The sequence below is a fragment of the Nilaparvata lugens genome, chromosome 1 (assembly GCF_014356525.2).
Source record: "Nilaparvata lugens isolate BPH chromosome 1, ASM1435652v1, whole genome shotgun sequence".
Lineage (NCBI taxonomy): Eukaryota > Metazoa > Arthropoda > Insecta > Hemiptera > Delphacidae > Nilaparvata > Nilaparvata lugens.
The window spans coordinates 64718299-64739079 of record NC_052504.1 but is presented as its reverse complement, the minus strand read 5'-3'; the positions used below and the strand labels follow the sequence as shown (position 1 = coordinate 64739079).

At 34.5% G+C, this 20781-nt stretch overlaps 1 protein-coding gene across 3 annotated transcripts in view; it reads left to right on the top strand.

Moving 5' to 3' along the window:
- The window catches only part of LOC111047178 (gastrula zinc finger protein XlCGF57.1-like), a 102675-nt gene that overhangs the window by 63069 nt on the left and 18825 nt on the right, over window positions 1-20781 (top strand). The window contains exons 1-5 of one of the 3 annotated variants that reach the window (XM_039439468.1): window positions 3956-4112; window positions 7524-7646; window positions 9009-9111; window positions 9381-9481; window positions 11818-11950. The exons of 1 other annotated variant lie outside the window; for it this stretch is intronic. In XM_039439468.1, the coding sequence (XP_039295402.1) occupies window positions 4101-4112; window positions 7524-7646; window positions 9009-9111; window positions 9381-9481; window positions 11818-11950 (472 nt within the window). In that variant the 5' untranslated portion in view covers window positions 3956-4100. Of the gene's footprint in view, window positions 1-3955; window positions 4113-4178; window positions 4356-7523; window positions 7647-9008; window positions 9112-9380; window positions 9482-11817; window positions 11951-20781 lie in introns of those variants that run through there. One more of the 3 variants, XM_039439475.1, reaches the window with a different exon arrangement.

Sequence of the window (20781 nt, the reverse complement as noted above, 5' to 3'; positions counted from 1 at the left end):
ATTGTGAGCTATCACTCCCACAAAAACAACTGGTGAAGGAAAAAATATGTGTTGACTATTGTGACTGGGTGGATAGTTCCTAGATGTCTGTAAGGCAATGTGATAGCAGACTCTAGTATCGGACCACAAAAACAAAAGTATGCAAAAGGTTTTACAAACATTTGTTGTTGCAGTCATAAGGTTTTTATATCGCAAACAAGTAGGTCAGATAATCGAGTCCAGCCGTATGTGGTTCACGCCCACACCTCTAAAAGAATCACACCTACTTGTCTACCAAAAATCCAAAGTATTGGACAGCAAAGAAAAAATAAAATGCAAAATGGGTTAAAAGCCCAGAAGAAAACTATAACCTAATTACATATGGCTTATGGCACGATATGCAATGAAAGATGAGAACATGGGACATAATTGCTCTGAAAAACCTAATTACCTAATATAATACCTGAAAAAAAATAGACATGATTAAAATATGTAATACATGATGAAAAAATATACCGCAAGCAAACAATTATTTACACTACAATGGATAGATTTTAGAAAAGTTAAGTTTTATCAACAAATTAAAGATTAGGAAAATAAGCTACTATTTCAACTTCTAATATTATTTCAGAAAAAATACAAATTTAAATGACTATGGACAAGATTGGTTAAGATATGCTTCATAGAAGAAATTTACTGAATATTACACAAAGACAGGAAAGAATCGAAAATTGAAAAGATTAAGGGCCAAGAAAATAGGCTACAGGAAAGAAAAAAGACACAATTATGGACTCTTACCATACACTGTGTAGCGATTATGCTATTCTGAATCCCGGCATAACACAGGATTCCTAATCATTGTGTGTTGGGGAATACCCTTTCATCATGTGATTCACTGTCATCATCTTGTAAATAAGCAACTTGAAACAACCTTTGAATACTAATACATCAATGGAAACTTTGTGTTTTGTTTTCTTCAAGAACATGATTTTATTATTCATGGGTTCATTTGTTTTAACAAAGCCGTTTTGCTCACAAAAGTCAGTCATGTTCACTTGAGAATGCATTGCATACACCTTTTCAATTTTCAGTTGAAAGTTGAACTCATCAACTTGACTCAAAGCAAGATTCATTTTGTTTACATTTTTCCTAACCTCTACAGAAACCTGTCTCATGTAATCATTCACTTTACTTATAGTTTTCCTAACCTTCAATGTAGCAATATTACTTTCATGATAGTTGACCTTCAGTGAAGACAACTCCCTACCTACTTCTTTATTCAATTCTACTATCTCACTAGGGTTGACTTTTTCAACAACAGTAACTAGGCCTACATTGTCAGAAACTTCAATGAGTTGATCTTGTATCTTAACATTACTATCTTCATGATTATCTTTCAATGTTTCGTGTGCATTTTTTAATAAAAGGTTTATACTAACCTGCTCTAGTCTAATGCTAGTACATTCTTGCTTCATATCATCAAACCTAGCATTTTGATTTTTATACATTTGGTCTAACTTAGCATTTTGCTCATCAAATCTAGCATTTAACTCATCAAACCTAGCATTTTGCTCATCAAACTTTTGTGTTAAGAATGCTATAAGATTCAGATCGTTTTTAATGTTTGCCATTTTGTAATATGCACTGATTCATTAAAACTTGATCTCTCTTGAACCGACTTCCCACTCAGAAACAAACCATTCATAACCTATCAAGATATCTATCCACTAATAATTTCTATAACCAGGGATTTCATGGTGTACCATTTGGGACATATTTATTTTGTAATTCTGTCCCACCACAGGGGTAACATTTGCCGTGCTACCAATTTTTCCTTAAACGGTTGGAATAGCATTTAACACCTATCAACCTAAGGATAGTTGTCGGCTCCAATAAAATAGATTCTTGATAAAGTGTGAATGGATCTATTGCCTATGAATGAGAAATCTAGTTTTCAGAGCAAATTAACTTATAATCTTCAGATGAAATTACACAAATATGTAAAGAAACATATATATCTTAAGCCTAATTATGTTATTACGAACTAAAATACTTATCTAGTTTACAGTTGAAACACAGTGGCTATTGGCTTGACTACACTAATAGCTAATTATGAACAAAACAGAATGAAAAAATTTATATAAAACTCAATTTAAAACATTAATAAACGAAAATGATTTAGAGCAAAACTCCACGACAACACTTGTAGCCAGCCATTTTTCTAGAGAAGAGGAACTGGAAAAGACATAAGTTGCAAGTCACGAAGCCAACGCCTCGTTCAGTATCGATTTTTACAGACACGTCACCAAAAAATTATAACTTATAAGTTTAGAATTCACATTCTACATCTGTTCTCAATAAAACTTTATTTTAAAATGTTATTTTAAATTTTTATATATATCTCGATTTAAATAAACCATTTATGTAGTAATTTGTTAACCCTGCCTCGGTGACACCATGGAACAATGCAACAAACATTTACGATAATAAATTCTCCGTCAAAACGTTTGTCCGTCTATTGATGACTCTGACATTTACTATAAAGTTCCATAGATCTCGAATTGAAGATTCGATTCAAATGTGAGAAAAAATGTAATATTACAACAAAAATCATGTTAGATAGAGGGATTTTTACAAGTTGAGGAAGCAATTTTGCTGAAATTTGAAAATATTGCCATAATTTGTTAAAAACTTTGAATGACAACTCTAATGTAAAAGCTCCAAGTTTTTAGCTTGGCGTAAATTATCACAGTATCTACAAAAAATAGCAGCAGAATATGGTAAAATTATTTATACCAATGTGACTACTATCACTATCACTAATCGTTATTAAGTATTCTAAAATTTGATAATGAAATTCTATTTATTTTTTTAATAAATTATGCCATAAGCAAAATACGAATAGGTATTGAGGTTAAACAGCAATAAAAATCTAAGAAGAAACAGAATTAGCCAAAATCAAAAGTAAATATTTCAATGCTATTTAAATGGATCAATAACTTTCATGACCACACAGAATAATATTAACAAAATATTATATCAATTATTTAATTATTCACAATTTCCTTGATGAACACTAAAAAGTTTACTGTAACAGTTTTGGATACGGTACCATAGATCACGTCATGAGCACAAATATATTTTAATATAATAGTTATACTAAACTAATAATATTGTCAAAAATGCAATTAATAAACTTACCAGCCAATAATGTGTGAATTTCCTCCTTTCCAATCATTTTATAAAATATGCCTTCAAAAACAAACTCATGTTTGTATTCGTAATAATCCTCCATAATTATTTGCATTTAGTTGTGTTGTTTACTTGACTGCAGACCAGAGCAGACGACGCGAAACTATCAACCAATAGGAGCGCTCCGTTTCCGGGTGACTCGGGCTTACTATTTGGTCGGGTCACGATTCCTGACCCGGGCGAGAAAAATCAAAGATGGCGACCGTGTGATGAACACTGAACTCTATACTAGTATACAGTTGCTCTATAGTTAGTATACAGTTCACTGGTGATGAACTGTCAAAAGCTTCCATGAAACGCGGGTCACCTAGCTCGAGTCACTCGAATCATTGGAGCAGTGTATCCCTGAAGACGCTCATTTACTGATAATCAGTGGTACAGGCTTAGACCAGTTATAGATTGGACACGCTGAGAAGTCTAGCCTCTGAAGCCAACATCTACTGCCATATCTCCAAATCGTGACGTCATCATCGGATAGAAAACTTATAGATTGTGCTTATTTCAGAAGGATATAAATTTTTATTCATTAGAATGGTAAACTCCAGCTTCCCTCCCGCTGAAATAGACACAATTTGCTATGGAAAACAATGTAAACAAACTCTACAGAAAAGTTTTCTATCTGATGCTGACGTCACGATTTGGAGATATGACAGTAAATGTTGACTTCATCGACTTTCAGTATGAATATACAATAGGCCATGTCCCGTGTCTATTCTATAACTGGTCTAAGGGTACAGGCCTCTCCATTGTTAAAATTTATGTTGAAGCTTTATTATTTATTTGTTATTAGCGTTACCTACATTCCAAAAATAAAAAAAGGTAAAAGTGACTATTTGTGCCGTAATAAGTGACATTAACCTAGGAAAATCATGGTGCCTACTGTAAGTATATTATTTATAAGACTTTTTTATCTACCTGTCCACTGGCAGGGGACTACAATAGCTTTCCTTCACAGGCAATAAGATTTTTGAACAGCCTTCCTAAACAAATTCAGGAAACACGGAACTCCTGGTTCTATACCACGTTGAAAAATAAACTCCTGGAAAAGCCACTCTACTCACTGCAGGATTTTTACAGTGAACCACTTTTTGGGAGTCAAGCATCTCTACAGCATGAATGACCATGTAGGTTATTTTTATTGAGAATTCCAACACTGCTTATCTAGAAACCCCAGTCATTGGCAACGACCTGAAGTATCACTTAGGCTAACCTACTTTTTAAGAGTCATAATTTATTATTAATATTATAAGCATAAAGGGAAAGTGTGATAATCCTGATGTATTTCTCATTATTTGTTTCTGAAATGAGTTTCTTTACTCGAATGATAGGATATGTATCATCTTAAATTGTATCGAATGTAAGTAGCCTACCTATCCAATAGGAAAAAATACTGTTGCCGTTCTTGACTAGATAAGATCCCAGATTGACTCAATTGACTGTAACAGTGAGACAAGAGATTGAATTTGAAATAAACTTTTATTGGACGAAATCTAAAATTTTAAGGTGAAAAATTTCCCAATTAGGCTACTTTACATTACAGATCCTACCTATTCGATAATGTTCTATATATCTTTAATTTTAGATCTATTCATCCTTGAAAGAATGAATTCATAGTCAGCTCGATATTTGAATCAGCAGCCGAAACCATTGCATTCTCTTATGGGTCGGGTGGGGGGGGGGTGTTGAAAGTTTCTGGTAGTGAGAAGCAAGCCAAGGGATAAAGTGGTTCCAGGCTATGTACCTTGTGTATCACTAACACATTAGTAGGCTACCTACCTATGTTCCAAATGTAAATTGTACATTAGTTCTCCCCTAATTCAGCCATAGGCCTATTATGAATGAAACCAAGTATCTATTAAATTTTAACTACTCATCATAGAGGCTAAATCATCTCTGACGGTAGGCTATTGCTGCTGACCTATAATAATAACTAGCATGTAACTTGTGCTCCACCAGGGTCTGTTCAAAGCACAAATAGATTGAATTTACTTTCATAGTTCCATGCTCTGATATTGAGAGTATTAACAACCTGAAATTACAATAGAAACTATTTGATTGGGCTTTTATCTTACATGAAGTTTATTGTTTTTGAACAGGGGCGCCATTTAGGGGGGAGGGGTTAGGCCTCCAACAAGGATCAGATGAATAATGAAAATGCGGGTCTATCTACACGAATCCTTAGAATCTCATACTGATTTTAATACTTTTTTTAAACAGCAGTAGTATAATTTCTACAGTATTAACAATGTAGCAAAATTGCCTTGAAAGTATGGGTATGGAGTAATAAAGAATATATTTTTCTCTGTGGTGTAGTTGAAGCTTAAATATATAATGGTTACAATTATTGATGAGGGCACATAAGTGAGTTATTGCATAAATTTCAACGTGAGAATTAACAAGTTGCAAGATATCACAGTGAAAGCAAAAGAAAGGGCACGATAAGAAATCATTAATGTATGTACAGAGTTGGTTAGAATTATGTGAACAGCTTAATGATTCTTCAGCTTTTCAACTGAAAGTTATTCCCTAATTGTTATTCCCCAATGAAATTGTTGAAATTGTCATTGTCAAAGAAAAATTTCTCTTTTTCCATGATTTTTAAGAAATCTGTTTCAGTGTATTCCTACTTTAGGGCCTCTCTGTAGGCCTATATTTCTAATAAATACTTCATGATCAACTAATAATGTAGGTCTTTATGCTTGTATTGATACTTCAACCACATTTGTATAAAACTGGAGAAAATGAAGCATATAATAACATCTTTGAATGTAACATTTATGGGGGAACCCAGGACCCTCTATCCTTTGGGCATATTCCTTCCCCCCCTTCAAACCTTTTGGTTTTGCCCCCCCCCCTAGCAGTTTGGTGAAATGGCGCCACTGTTTTTGAAGGAACGGATTCAAGGATCCAAAGGTTCAAAGAACCCCACACATCATCGAAGCTTATTGTGTTCCCAAGTAGTATGTTAGTTAGGCAAACCAATACCTATTTCCTTCACAAGAACCAGAAATTTTTCCCTAAACTAACATTCCATTCATCACCTGGTTGCAATCCTTGTCGCAATCCAGTGTGATATGCTTGGCAGTCTCTTCAGACTGATTAGACCTCATGACCTCCGTGAGTTCCACTCCTGGCCTTCTTTGTAGGTCCTTTCGCAGGAAGGGACGGCCAAGTTGCCTCTAGGGCGCCTGTCCACCCTTGACTAAGCCACTTGACCCACATTTGTGCCTGGTTTTCACCCATTACTGGTCTCTCGAGTTTTTTTCTGTTTGCCCCTCCGAAACTTCACAGGGTCAGAAGCCTCACCTCTCCCAAGAAGTTTTGCCTAAATGGCCACCCTTCTTTGAGCAGTGGTGAGTTTTGGCCTCACCATCCACAAACTCGTGATCTATGTGAGTTCCACTCCTGGCCTTTTTGTAGGTCATCCGCTGAGAGTGGGGACGCCAAACTGCCTCTAGGGCGCCCAGCCCTAGGCAGGTCCATTTTAGTCGCCTCCTATGACAAGCATGGATACTGTTGGTGAATTCTGGTTTTCAACACATTCTTGAGTACGATGATCGACTCAAAGCTCCCCCAACCCACAGGGGGCAGATGCGATGATACATGATACAAGAATAACAAAGAAATTAATTCTTTTCATACTGCATGCATGACCATGAACAAACAAGATCATCTGAAAAATATTGTAGAATCAGCTGGATGGCCTTATGGAGCCATACCGAGTTTCAAAGCTTCATCTTATATACAATTGATATTGAAAATTCAAACATTGATGTTTAAATGGTGAAAAGTGGTCATGCATGCAGTAAAAAAGAATTAATTTCTTTGGTGTTCTTCGACCAGTCTTAATAAATAAGGTATCTTTGAAATCTTGATAAATTTTAGTAACTTTGTTGTCTTTTCTGAATTTTTTGTAAAGTGAACGGTTTTCGTGAAATTTGCAATCAAAAATTTAAAATGGCTGCCATTTTGAAAATTCACATTGAAATTATTTTTTTTAAGTTGAGTCTATAGCATAAATATTCATGCGAAATTTCAAATCAATACAACATTTCGTTCTTGAGATGAAAAATCTCAAGTGGAGAAAACAAAATGACAGCTATAAGGATAACCGTTGAGTTTTGGACACTTCAAATATGACATTTGTAGTCTCCTATCGACCAGGAACAATACCCTAGAATGTTCAACACTACTTCTGGAAGATCATGTATATGACATCAATACAAGTACAAATAATATAGAGCAACATACTCTTCTATGCTCTATTGAACCGTTTTCCTCTGTTTTTGAAGGTAAAGTCTGAGCCAATGGATTCTGCTGAATGGCCAGAAGACATGGCCGATGTCAAAGTTGAGATTGACATAGACTACACCATGTCCTGGCTTGGCAAGCAGGAGATTCTGCATGAAGAACAGGTGACTTCATTTGCATTAGAAATACTTGAAATCCAACCACTTTTCACAAGGCAATGTTTGTCTGAGAGGATAACAGCTCATTCAACAAACAAACAGTATGGGTACATAAATATGATCATGTATGTCCAGTGATCATATTATGGTGGCATAGTATAAATTATGAATACCCATTAATAATATAGAAATTATACTAGTGACCCCTTGGGTTATAGAACTCGCTCATGAACTGTATTGTTATTGCAACCGCCCCTAGATGGTGGTAGAAAAGCTCAAAAATACTAAAGGGCGAGTCATGGGACTTGATAAACAACTATTTTTTTTATTCAACTTGTAAATTTTATTGTCTGAACTAACTACTAGAAATTTTGACAACAAATAATCTGTAACAATTTATTGCGCATTCATCAATAACTCCAGAGAACTGTTTTTGAGATTTTGCTAACTGATCGGGGATTCGAACAAAGGTAGCACTCATTTCTCCACTTCAAATTTATAATACCAGGGACTCGGTCATTCAAGGGCTTTAAGCATGAGCTAGAAAATACAATGTCACTCACCATTGTTCAGAGTATAAATCCATCACTATCCGAATTTTCACTACATAGGATGTTATCACTAATATTTTCTGTAACTCATAGTATCAAGTGACCTGGCTGGCTCAGGTCTGGTGAGTTTTCAGGTCGCAACTGATCATTTTCAGGGTCACTGACATGACCTAACAACTGCTTTTTAGGCAGTCATATTCTCAATAAAAATTACACATTCACTTCAAACAATTAAAATACTGCAATTTATCCCAGGATGAAGACTAATACATTGAAACAATATTTTGTGTATTACTCTCAATGAAAACTTATTTTAAATTGCATGCTCAAGTGGAAAAAACTGCGCTGGAGAGTCCCGAGGCTACCTCTACATTTTAATCTATATTGGTTTGCGGCATGATTCAAACTGATCTTTTCCATGCAATTATAATGTTCCCCTCCCACCAATGAGATGACGGTCCACGTGGAGACAGAGCACAATTCCGTGGGAAAGGAAAATACAAGTTTGAAATATTCCAAAATACCTACTAATGTATTTTTCATCACTAACGGAAATTCAGTTCCATGAGAATAATTGAACCCTGCATAAAATTGAAAACTGACTGCCTCCCCAGATGTAAGTTAGCAAAATCTTGTGAGAAAATTATTTTTCAATAGAAAAATTAATGTCTCATGATGAAAATTAAGAAACTTCTTAGTATCTTAGTTTTAGAACTAACACTCCCTCAATAAATAAATGATACCAATAATAAATTATTGATATAACTATCTTGTATATGTATGTGTATCTCTATTCTCTAGTCATGTCTATTTTCAGGTGTCATCCATCCCAGTACAAGTGAATGGAACAACTCTTCATGAAGAAGGCGTAGACATGGAGGAAAACGAATGTAAAGAAAAAGAACAACTATCTAGCAAAGGTTGGTTGAACTATGGAAAAGATTCTGCTCTACAGAAAATAGAAATTGTGTTTAGAGCTAGTAAAGTTTGATTCAGGAAGTCATACCAGAATAGAAACTTAATATCATCAATCAGTCTTCTATAATGAGTCTTATTATCTGAGTAAGAATATCCAGTTCTCTCTCACTCTCTCTCTCTCTCCTTCCTTAACTATCTATCTTTATCTTTATCTATATCTATCTCTCCCCCATATTTCCAGTATAAAGTGAATGCTCTTTTAATGTTTCAGAGACAACTCTACCCACTGCCCATGTCAAACTGGATCACATTCAAGTGCTAGATAGAATTTCCACAGTGTTAAACCAAAGGCAGAGCTCAAATGATGATTTTGTAAGTGTTTTTCCAAATAATTTCAAGCTATAAGGTGTATCCAAATACGTGTACCAACATACATATACATTTTCAATTTTCCAATTTTTTTTCAATTTATTAAAACACACAAAAAAAGACAAAACAAAATGAAATACAAAACAAATGAAATACAATAAAAAGCTACAAATATAAAAAAAACCATGGGTTTTGTGATTGGGTGTGTTGGAGAAGAGAAAAAAAGAGAGGATGATACCTAGCCAACTATGGTTTCCCATGTAATAGGCAGGCAAAGAAGAGAAGAGAAAAGTGATGAGGAAAAATGGGAAGGGAGAAATGTGGGGAAGGAAGAAAAAACAGAGGAATAGGTACTCAAATTAAAGGTCAGCGAGTCCACTGAAAAATAAAAAAAAACTTATGGAAAAACAATGCTGGAGCAGAAATCTTGAGTCTTATATATCTAAATAGAAGAAAAAAAATCACTGTATGTCTAGTTTTTTATATCCAGTTTAATTTTTCCGCTGATCTTATTGTCCATGAGAAAGTGATTTGGAATAAGGTTTATTATTTTTGTATCTATGTCAATTAACTTCCTCCTTATACATTCAATATTAGTGTTATAGGTTACATATTTGTTAGCAGTGGCCCTCAGATTATAATAATTATGTGTACAGTTTAATGTGAGAGGAAGATCGGATCAATATTTTATTAAGTAGCCTACTCAATTACGGTTTTTATGTATAATTGGCATATAGTCATGACCTCAAAATCACTAAAAACCATATCCATTGGATAGAACCTGGGTTTGCTTAATATAACTTTAATCGTCAGTTTTTGTGCTACAAATAATTCAGCAAATATTAAGATTGAATGAATAGGTGGGTGGGTCATTTGTTCATTGTTCATAATTAGAAAAATTATTTCTCAACATTTTCTTGCTTTCACAATCCACTCTTATCATCTTACAGAAAACAACATTTTTGACATGCTAAAAACTGTTTTGTTCAAGTACCTAGATAATTCGAATACTAATAGATAATAAATTTATGTCCTGAAAGAAAGAAGATAGTTTTAATATTAATAATAAATAAATTTATCTTTTGAGACAAAGATTAAATTTGTGTTAAATGTTAAATTAGTGTGATGAAACTGCTGATCAAATAACTTTTCAATGTTTGTGTTTATTATTCAAGAATCAAAACATTTTTAATAATATCAACATATTTCCATTTAAAAGTATAAAGAAGTATAGACTCCACTTCCCACATTAAAACATAATTGAACTTTGAATATAATAATTTAGGTTATTCAGACAAATTGAAATCTACCCACTCTGAGATTCTCACTATGTTGTGGTCTATGATGGCATTCACATGCTATCAAAACTTTTCATTCATGAAACTTTTGTGTCATCATGGAACTTGGGTGACTATGGTTCATATGGCTGAAACCACCAATCAATCAGCTGTTTAGAGACTGGAATTTTATAATAATAAAAATCGAGCCTCAAATTTTGTCGTTCAATAACTTTTTTATTTGTGCACAGAATTTGATGATTTTTGTTTAGTTGTGTTTTTGTTATCCAGCTAAAGTTTGTCATGAGATGGATTAACTCTTTGGCGGTACGAAGTTTGCCGGGCCAGCTAGTTTGTAATAATTCTCAACTTTGGCAAGTGTAGAAGTAAAAAATCTGGTGTGGCGCACTCACACAACTTTCCTTGCCGTTATGAAAATTGATCAACTGATGCTAGTGTTTACGCGCATCTCGAGTTTTTTGTTTAAATTGTATCTGTAGCCTGATAATTGGGAATCCAAAATCAAACTTTGCATAGATGGGGCGGTGCTCCTGAAATTTTTACAGATATGGGACTATTGACATTTGATAGAGCTTATCAGTTTCTTTTTTAGGTATGAATTTGATCAAAATCGTTGGAGCCGTTTTAGAGAAAATCGCAAAAACCCTGTTTTTGACAACATTTTCGCCATTTTAGCCGTATTATTGAATTGCATTTGATCGAAATTGTTCGTGTGGGATCCTTATAGTGTGAGGACCTCAAGTTCCAAATTTCAAGTCATTCCATTTATTGGGAGATGAGATATCGTGTACACAGACGCCATTTTAGCCATCATTTGAATTGCATTTGATCGAAATTGTTCGTGTCGGATCCTTATAGTGTAAGGACCTCAAGTTCCAAATTTCAAGTCATTCCATTTATTGTGAGATGAGATATCTTGTTCACAGACGCACATACACTCATACACACACACACACACACACACACACACACAAACAATTCGAAATCATGTGTCAGTGCATGAAGGTCTGTATAATAGCTCCCAAATTGTATGTGTTGCAGATGGCGACAGTTACTGTTAAAAAGGAGGAGGAGGATAGCAGCCAGCAACCAGCTGCAGTGGAAGATGATTGCAGCCAACAGCATTATCTAATCCCTGGCTACAACATGATTTTCATCAAAGAGGAGGCATATGGTGAGATGCATTCTATTGCTATCCGATTCTTGATTGACCAGGGTCTACACTCCTTGCTCGGGTGATTAGATTGTGGCCAGCTTCCTTACATAAAGTGGTTTGATGTTTGGGAGTGGAACTCCTGTGTAAATGCTACTCCTGGATGGGCTGTCTGCCACATGTCAACCATGCGTCAACCACGTTTTTCTCCTATCTTTCTCCACTGCCATTATATCGTGGACCTCACTATATATACAAAATGTCTCACGAAAAGTGTAACAGTCAAAGACCGTAGATTCTGCATGAAATTTGCAACAAACTGTTTGTAATTTGGCTTTGAACTCAATGAATGTCTTTTTTTACTTTTTTAGCGCTCAAATAAAGATCATAAACATCAAACAAAGTAAAAGATGTAATGGATATTATTTAAAATTATCATCTCTTTCCAAACATATCTTTATAATTAGATTTCGACTGAAGGTTCTCCAGTTTTTGACGTTCTTCAAAAATATCGTTAGTAATACTTTACTGAACATTTTCTATTGCAAATTTCAAGTTCAATCTATGATCTTCATCTGTTACACTTTTTGAGGACTCCTAATAGTGAGATTCTACCTACTTCTACCTACTATAGAGGGTAATGGTAATAGAAAAAAAGCAAACGGTTGTCCTATGATTTCCACTCACTATAATGTGAATTTCAATTATATATCATGTTATATGTACAAGATATTCATAATCCACAATTTATTAATTCTTTTTTACTAAGTTTTGTTATGGATGATTGCAGATGAGCAAGAGGCTGAAGGAAGTTCAGTGAAGAGTGAACCAGAGATGTGGCCTTTAAACTGCAGCACATCTGGCCGAGACGATGCAACAGAAGTGGGTGGACTGAATGAGCATTCAATCTCTCCAGTGGAAAAGTGCACTGAGTCATCTGTAGCTAGCAAAAAGACCAAGCTCTACAGCTGTTCTCACTGTAGCTATAAAACACCAAGGTTCACTGATTTAAAGATACACATTAGAAAACACACTGGAAAAAAACCTTTCAGCTGCAAATTTTGTGAATATAAATGTGCCCAGTTAGGTAATTTGAAAGTACATATCAGAACACATACAGGAGAAACACCTTTCAGCTGCGAATTTTGTGATTTCAAAACTGCTCATTCAAGTACTTTGAGAGCACATATCAGAACACATACAGGAGAAACTCCCTTCAGCTGCCAGTTTTGTGACTTCCAAAGTGCTAAGTCAGGTCATTTGAAAGAACATATCAGAACACATACTGGAGAAAAACCCTTCAGCTGCGAGTTTTGTGACTACAAAAGTACTCTTTCAAGTCATTTGAAAGCACATATCAGAACACATACTGGAGAAAAACCTTTTAGTTGCGAATTTTGTGATCATAAATGTTCTCAGTTAGGTAATTTGAAAGCACATATGAGAAAACATACAAGATAAACACCTTTCAGCTGCGAGCTTTGTAACTACAAAAGTGCTCAGTTGAGTGATTTGAAAAAACATATCAAAACACATACTGGAGAAAAACCTTTCAGCTGCGAGCTTTGTAACTACAAAAGTGCTCTGTTGAGTGATTTGAAAACACATATCAAAAAACATACAGGAGAAAAACCTTTCAGCTGCGAGTTTTGTAACTCCAAAAGTGCTCAGTTGAGTCATTTGAAAAAACATATCAGAACACATACAGGAGAAACGACTTCCAGCTAAGTGAGTCCTTCATTTATGATGAATTTGATAACTATGGCATATTATTGATAGCCATGGACTATTAAACACTTAATTTACTTACAAAACATGTTACTTTCTTAATATTTGTGAACGTGTTATCGACTTATCATTGATCTCATTTTTTAGGTTACAACCTTTAGAGGGCTATGTAATGTTCTATTATTGTTTGTAATAATCTAAAGTCGCTTATTAATAACATGCAATGTAAATGGAGATTGTTGCATCATTGCGGCAAGCCTTGGTGTGCACTGCAACAAACCTTTAGTGCTCATTATACATTTCCATTTATGGCTACTATACAAATTGGAAAGAATTTGATGATCTACAAGCCCATAATCAGTATGGATTTTTTCCATTAAACTTTGAAAAGTTATAAGAGCAAAAATATAGAAATTGGAGGCAAATGTGGTTTTTCAAAAATGTTATACCTTCAAGAGCAGATATTTCAAAAACTATAGAAGATATTATAGAAAAATTTGTTGTATGAATATTCTAGCAAATAATGTAAGCTTCAATTTTGTATGGAGTAGTCATGTCCGTAAGATGCATAGGGTTTGAGTTATATGCTAGAAACAAATAAAAAGCACCTTTGAACCACCATCACTCCCTTAGCACTGGAGGTAGAGGTGGGGACTTGTGTTATGTTTACCTCAAAACTTCCCTTAACAGACTTGCGAGATCAAACTTTTCCTTTCATACCCTTTTTTGAGCATCCATTGTCTGGACTAGTTACATAAAACTGCTCATTAATTTAATATATATAAAGACAAAGTAGACAGAAGAAAAGGAGCAATGTGCATTTCACCAAACTCCAGGTGCAGATATACTCTGTAGCAGATTTACTGGGACTCAGAAATGCATCCACATAGCAGCACTTATACTCCCTACAAAATTACTATTAGCCCAAGCAATGAATGCTCAAAAAAGGGTATAGAGGTAATAGTTGGCTTCTCGCATAAAACTAAAAAACTATGTATCTTGAGGACTTGACTGTCATATAACAAATTAAAGCTTACATGATTTCCTACAATATTCAATCTACAACTTGTTTATATCTCCTCTAGTTTTCGAGATATCTGCTCTTGAAGGTGTGACATTTTTGAAAAAAAAAACATTTGCCACAGATGTTTTTCTATATTTGCTCTTGAATGTGTATGATTGTTACAATAACAGGTTTTTATCCAATGTTTTGTCTTTCAGAGCTCATAATTCTCCAACAATGCATAATAAAAACTTATGCTTATCATAGGTTTGTAGAGCATTGAATTCTCTTTGAAATGATGTATTATTTCACTATTCCAAGTTTTCCTTTCATTATTATAGGAGCTTTTTCAATGTAGGGGGTGCGATTTTCATTGCTGCAACAATTTATTGTTTGACAATGACATTTTAAGGGAGTGTCTGTGACTCAATTTTTGACTTTGCAGCTTGATTTTGACTGGTTAGTAGGTGAACATAGCAAAAATGCACATCTTTATCCCCCCTGTTGAAGGTGCAGAACCATTGAGTTGACACTTGTTGCAGCAATGAAAAATTTACCCCCTACATTGGAGCTCCTATAACAATGAAAGGAAAATTTGGAATAGTGGTGTAATACATCATTTCAAAGAGAATTCAATGCTCTACAAACCTACGATAAGCATAAGTTTTCATTATGCATTGTTGGAGAGTTATAAGCTCTGAAAGACAAAGCATTGGATAAAAACCTGTTATCTTAACAATTACACACCTTCAATAGCGAATATCTCGGAAACTGTTGGAAATATCACAAAATTCCACTGAACAAGAAGTGTAGAGAATTTATCAAGCTTCATTTTTGAATAGTTAGTTATGTCGGATAACGCATTGTTCTCAAGATATGAGCGTGGAAGCAATACACTTGAAAATGCAACTTTTAAACCACCCTCATCCCCTTAGCACATGAGTTAGGAATGGGGACTTTTGATAATTATGTTCTCCTAACTAGACTCAACAAAGCTGCAATGTCAAAAATTTTGTTTAAAACATTCCCTCCAAATTCCTTTGTCAATTGGTCTATTGTTGCAAAAATGGAGATTTCACATTCAACACTAAAGCTGCTGCAAAAGGTGTACGGAAATTCGTAAAAGTGTGAGATTATACATCAAATTGAAGAGAATCTAATGCTCTATAAGCTAGTGTAATAATCAACATGGATTTTTCCCATCAATTTTTAAAAAGTTATAAAAGCAAAAATAGAAAAAAAATTGTGGCAAACGTGTTTTTTTTTTCAAAAATGTCACACCTTCAAGAGCGAATATCTCGGAAACTGTTGGAAATATCACAAAATTCCACTGAACAAGAAGTGTAGAGAATTTATCAAGCTTCATTCTTGAATAGTTAGTTTTGTCGGATAAAGCATTGTTCTCAAGATATGAGCATGGAAGCAATACACTTGAAAATGCAACTTCTAAACCACCCTCATCCCCTTAGCACATGAGTTAGGAATGGGGACTTTTGATATGTTCTCCTAACTAGACTCAACAAAGCTGCAAAGTCAAAAATTTTGTTTAAAACATTCCCTCCAAATTCCTTTGTCAATTGGTCTATTGTTGCAAAAATGGAGATTTCACATTCAACACTGAAGCTGCTGCAAAAGGTGTAGGGAAATTCGAAAAGTGTGAAATTATACATCAAATTGAAGAGAATCTAATGCTCTATAAGCTCATAATCAACATGGATTTTTCCCATCAATTTTTAAAAAGTTATAAAAGCAAAAATAGAAAAAAAATGGTGGCAAACCTGTTTTTTTTTTCAAAAATGTCACACCTTCAAGAGCGAATATCTCGGAAACTGTTGGAAATATCACAAAATTCCACTGAACAAGAAGTGTAGAGAATTTATCAAGCTTCATTCTTGAATAGTTAGTTTTGTCGGATAAAGCATTGTTCTCAAGATATGAGCATGGAAGCAATACACTTGAAAATGCAACTTCTAAACCACCCTCATCCCCTTAGCACATGAGTTAGGAATGGGGACTTTTGATATGTTCTCCTCCTAAACTAGTCTCAACAAAGCTGCAATGTCAAAAAATTTGTTTAAAACATTCCCTCCAAATTCCATTGTCAATTGGTCTATTTTTGCAAAAATGGAGATTTCACACTCAACACTTAAAGCTGCTGCAAAAGGTGTACGGAAATTCGTAAAAGTGTGAGATTATACATCAAATTGAAGAGAATCAAATGCTCTATAAGCTAGTGTAATAATCAACATGGATTTTTCCCATCAATTTTTAAAAAGTTATAAAAGCAAAAATAGAAAAAAAATTGTGGCAAACGTGTTTTTTTTTTCAAAAATGTCACACCTTCAAGAGCGAATATCTCGGAAACTGTTGGAAATATCACAAAATTCCACTGAACAAGAAGTGTAGAGAATTTATCAAGCTTCATTCTTGAATAGTTAGTTTTGTCGGATAAAGCATTGTTCTCAAGATATGAGCATGGAAGCAATACACTTGAAAATGCAACTTCTAAACCACCCTCATCCCCTTAGCACATGAGTTAGGAATGGGGACTTTTGATATGTTCTCCTAACTAGACTCAACAAAGCTGCAATGTCAAAAAATTTGTTTAAAACATTCCCTCCAAATTCCATTGTCAATTGGTCTATTTTTGCAAAAATGGAGATTTCACACTCAACACTTAAAGCTGCTGCAAAAGGTGTAGGGAAATTCGTAAAAGTGTGAAATTATACATCAAATTGAAGAGAATCAAATGCTCTATAAGCTCATAATCAACATGAATTTTTCCCATCAATTTTTAAAAAGTTTTAAGAGCAAAAATATATAAAAAAATTGATGGCAAACATGTTTTTTTCCAAAAATGTGTCACACCTTCAAGAGCAGAGATCTCGAAAACTAGAGGAGATATAAAAAAAGTTGTATGAATATTGTAGGAAATTATGTATGCTTTAATTTGTTATATGTCAGTCAAATCCTTAGGATACATAGTTTTTTGAGTTTTATGCGAGAAACCAAAAAATGGTCTCTTTAATCCACCCCCACCCCCTTTGGGGGGACTTCTGATATGTTTACCCCCTTACAACCCTAAACAGAACTGCGGGGTCAATTTTCCCTCTATAACCTTTCCTTGACTGGACTATATGGACTTGGGAGGGACATGTGCAGCAGAGAAGGCATACAGAGGTGGGGATACAATGGCAGCGAAGTCACCGTTCTGAACCGGCCAGTTACACCATCCATTCTCTAATTTCTAGTGAGTATTCAAGCGCTCATGTTAAACTTATGGAGTTTCCTCTCTGGAAGCATTCAGTCCACTGACTCTAATCAACAAATTGGCAAATGCGCTTCTACCTATGACTCTATTAATCAGTATAATTGGCTGATCTCTCTCCATTTCTCTGCGCCGCATATTCCTCCAAGTCAGGAGTAATTTTTTAAGGAGTGTAGGCCTAAATTGTTCAATCAGCTCCCCAAGTTTGTAAAGAATGCTGAACAAAGATGTTCAAATGCATGATAAAGGAGCAACTGGTAGAACGGCCCATCTATTCGATGACAGAAGTGAAGGATCTGCTTTCATCCACTGCCATCATACCAGTATGTGTGGAGGTAGGCCTACTCCAAGATTCCTTGGCACTGCCTATCTGGTTTTCCCAGTCAACGAAAAATTCAAGTATCATGTAATGCTAGAAACTTTTTGTTTTAAAAGATGAGTGGGTGGTGAAAGCTCAGAAATAATTGAAATTATTTTTTCAATTATTGTCAAAAGTAGTTTGAAAAACCTATGAATTAAAATTCATCTTTTAAGAAAAGTTTTAATTTTTTTGGAAAGCAATACTTTCCTTACCTATGGTAAGTCTTTTAGGTCTTCACTGCAGTCAATAGACCGGGGAATTGTCAAGTATTAATAATCTAATATTGTCAGTATACTAATAATCCAACCCCACAAATGTTGATGATGTGCCCTCTATGTATTCAGACTGTATAGTATGTCATAAGCTGCGTTTACACCAAAGTTATACAAGATGTTAATAACTTCATCCTTATAGATTCTATAAGATTGAACGGAGCTTGACAAACTCATATATTCATCATGTGTATGATAAGTTATGCTCAATCTAATAGAATCTATAAGGATTAAGTTAATAACTTTGGTGTAAATGCATCTTTACAATAAAATATTTCAATTCCAAAACAATCACTTGCTCTTAATAGTTTTGAGATGTAGGCCTAGTGGGAGAAGGTTGACGAATCGTGATCCTGTGCAAATTGGAGAGTTTCTAAATTTATTTGGTCGATGATGGAGGATATTTATGTTGGGCTTATTCCTTGTGTTGCAGCTGTTTTGGTTGCTTCTTAGAGTTTGATTCGAGTTTTTTTTTTTGCTAGTATTATAATTTTCAAGATGTACAATAATATTACTGTAAAAATTTTGTATTCATCAAGTATAGGCTACAGTATACTGGTATAGTGAGGTCCACGTTATAATGGCAGTGTGTGATTTGCAATGGTGTTGCTATCTTTGGCTATCGTTCAACAAAGCAGATGGCACTATCTCTTTCATGCATTGCGATGTTGCCACATCGTTTATCAACAATGTAGAAATTCAACTAATTGACAAAATATTTAATCTCAATCATGAAAATTTATTATCACATCTTTAAAAAATAAATTTTCTTGACAAATAAAATATGATTAACAATTTTCAACAATAATGCACAGTTAAATTCATCATAGATACCAGTATCAGCTGTTTGAGTGGCAAGGCTGAGATCTGGCAACCCTTTTCTCCTTTCTTCCTACTCTGCCATTATAACGTGGGCCACACTATAGTACTGAGTTCTTCTGACTTTTTCCAACTCCCATGGCATTGAAAACTTGTAATCTAATTAAACTACCATATCGGTATGTCTTGTATTTAGATCTTGATTACCTATATGAACTATTATTAAAAATATAATTTCTTGCTTAATAAAATATAATTGATTATTTCAAACGATTATATTAAATTATGAACAGTTAATATTACATCAATTATTAACCTGTATCAGCTACCGTCTATAGAAGGCATTGACAATACAGAGCATCAGCAATGCTGTTCTGCTGTCTTTCTTCATCATATACGGGTAATTCAAAAAGGACATTACAACTTTGAAAAATCATATAAATCTTACTAAATAAGGTACAGAGCTGGTTTTGGTGTTGCTTGAAATGAGAACACTCCAAGTTTTCACTCGCGTAGTCCGGTAGTGCCTGGTCGTTACGTCAAAGATGGCTGCCTTCATACACTTGACACAAGCGTGCTAGCTGTGTGTTTTGGTTTGAAAACAGCATAGTGTGAACCTTGATATGTTGCAAAAATTTTTGATACCACAGATCACTGAGGATGACCGAGAATGAAATGTTTTCTTTATACTTTATGCAAGATGGTGCACCACCACACTACCTGACTGACATCTACAGGTAGTATTTTCTTAACGACCAAATCAGTAGATTGACTGTAATGCGCAATTGCATGGCACCCTCAGTCCTCAGACTAACACCACTGTATTTTTTTCTTGTGGGGTTTCATATAAGATAAGGTGTATGTACCTCCTTTGCCAGCCACTCTACCTGAACTTAGAGAAAGGATTTGAGCTGCTGTTGAGCAAGTTACACCTAAAATGCTAGTGCAAGTCTGGGAAGAAGGAATACAAGATCTTCTTTTGCCATAGAATAAAACAAGTTTACAATAGGCATCGTCAGTTTAACAATATTTTCATTTCTAAAATAATTGAGTCACTTTGTCACAATTATAAAATCATTACAATTTAGATACTCATCTAACCTTAAGCCATCCAGCAATAGTTCTTTTAAAAATGATAAGTAGCAACAATCTAATGGACAAAGGCCGATTGTTATACAGTTCACATTGTAGATAACTGTGGCTTTTCAGTGTTTTGCTTCATCCGTGTTATCAAGTCATATCTATGTCTTGTATTTAATCGACTATTGATGGGATGTCTGCAGGATAACCAACGGAAGTCACATAGGAAACCTTTAGTTAAAGGTAAAAAACAAGTGTTCTCCTTCAAAACAACACCAAAACCAGCTCTGTAGCTTGTTTAATAAGAATTATATGAGTTTT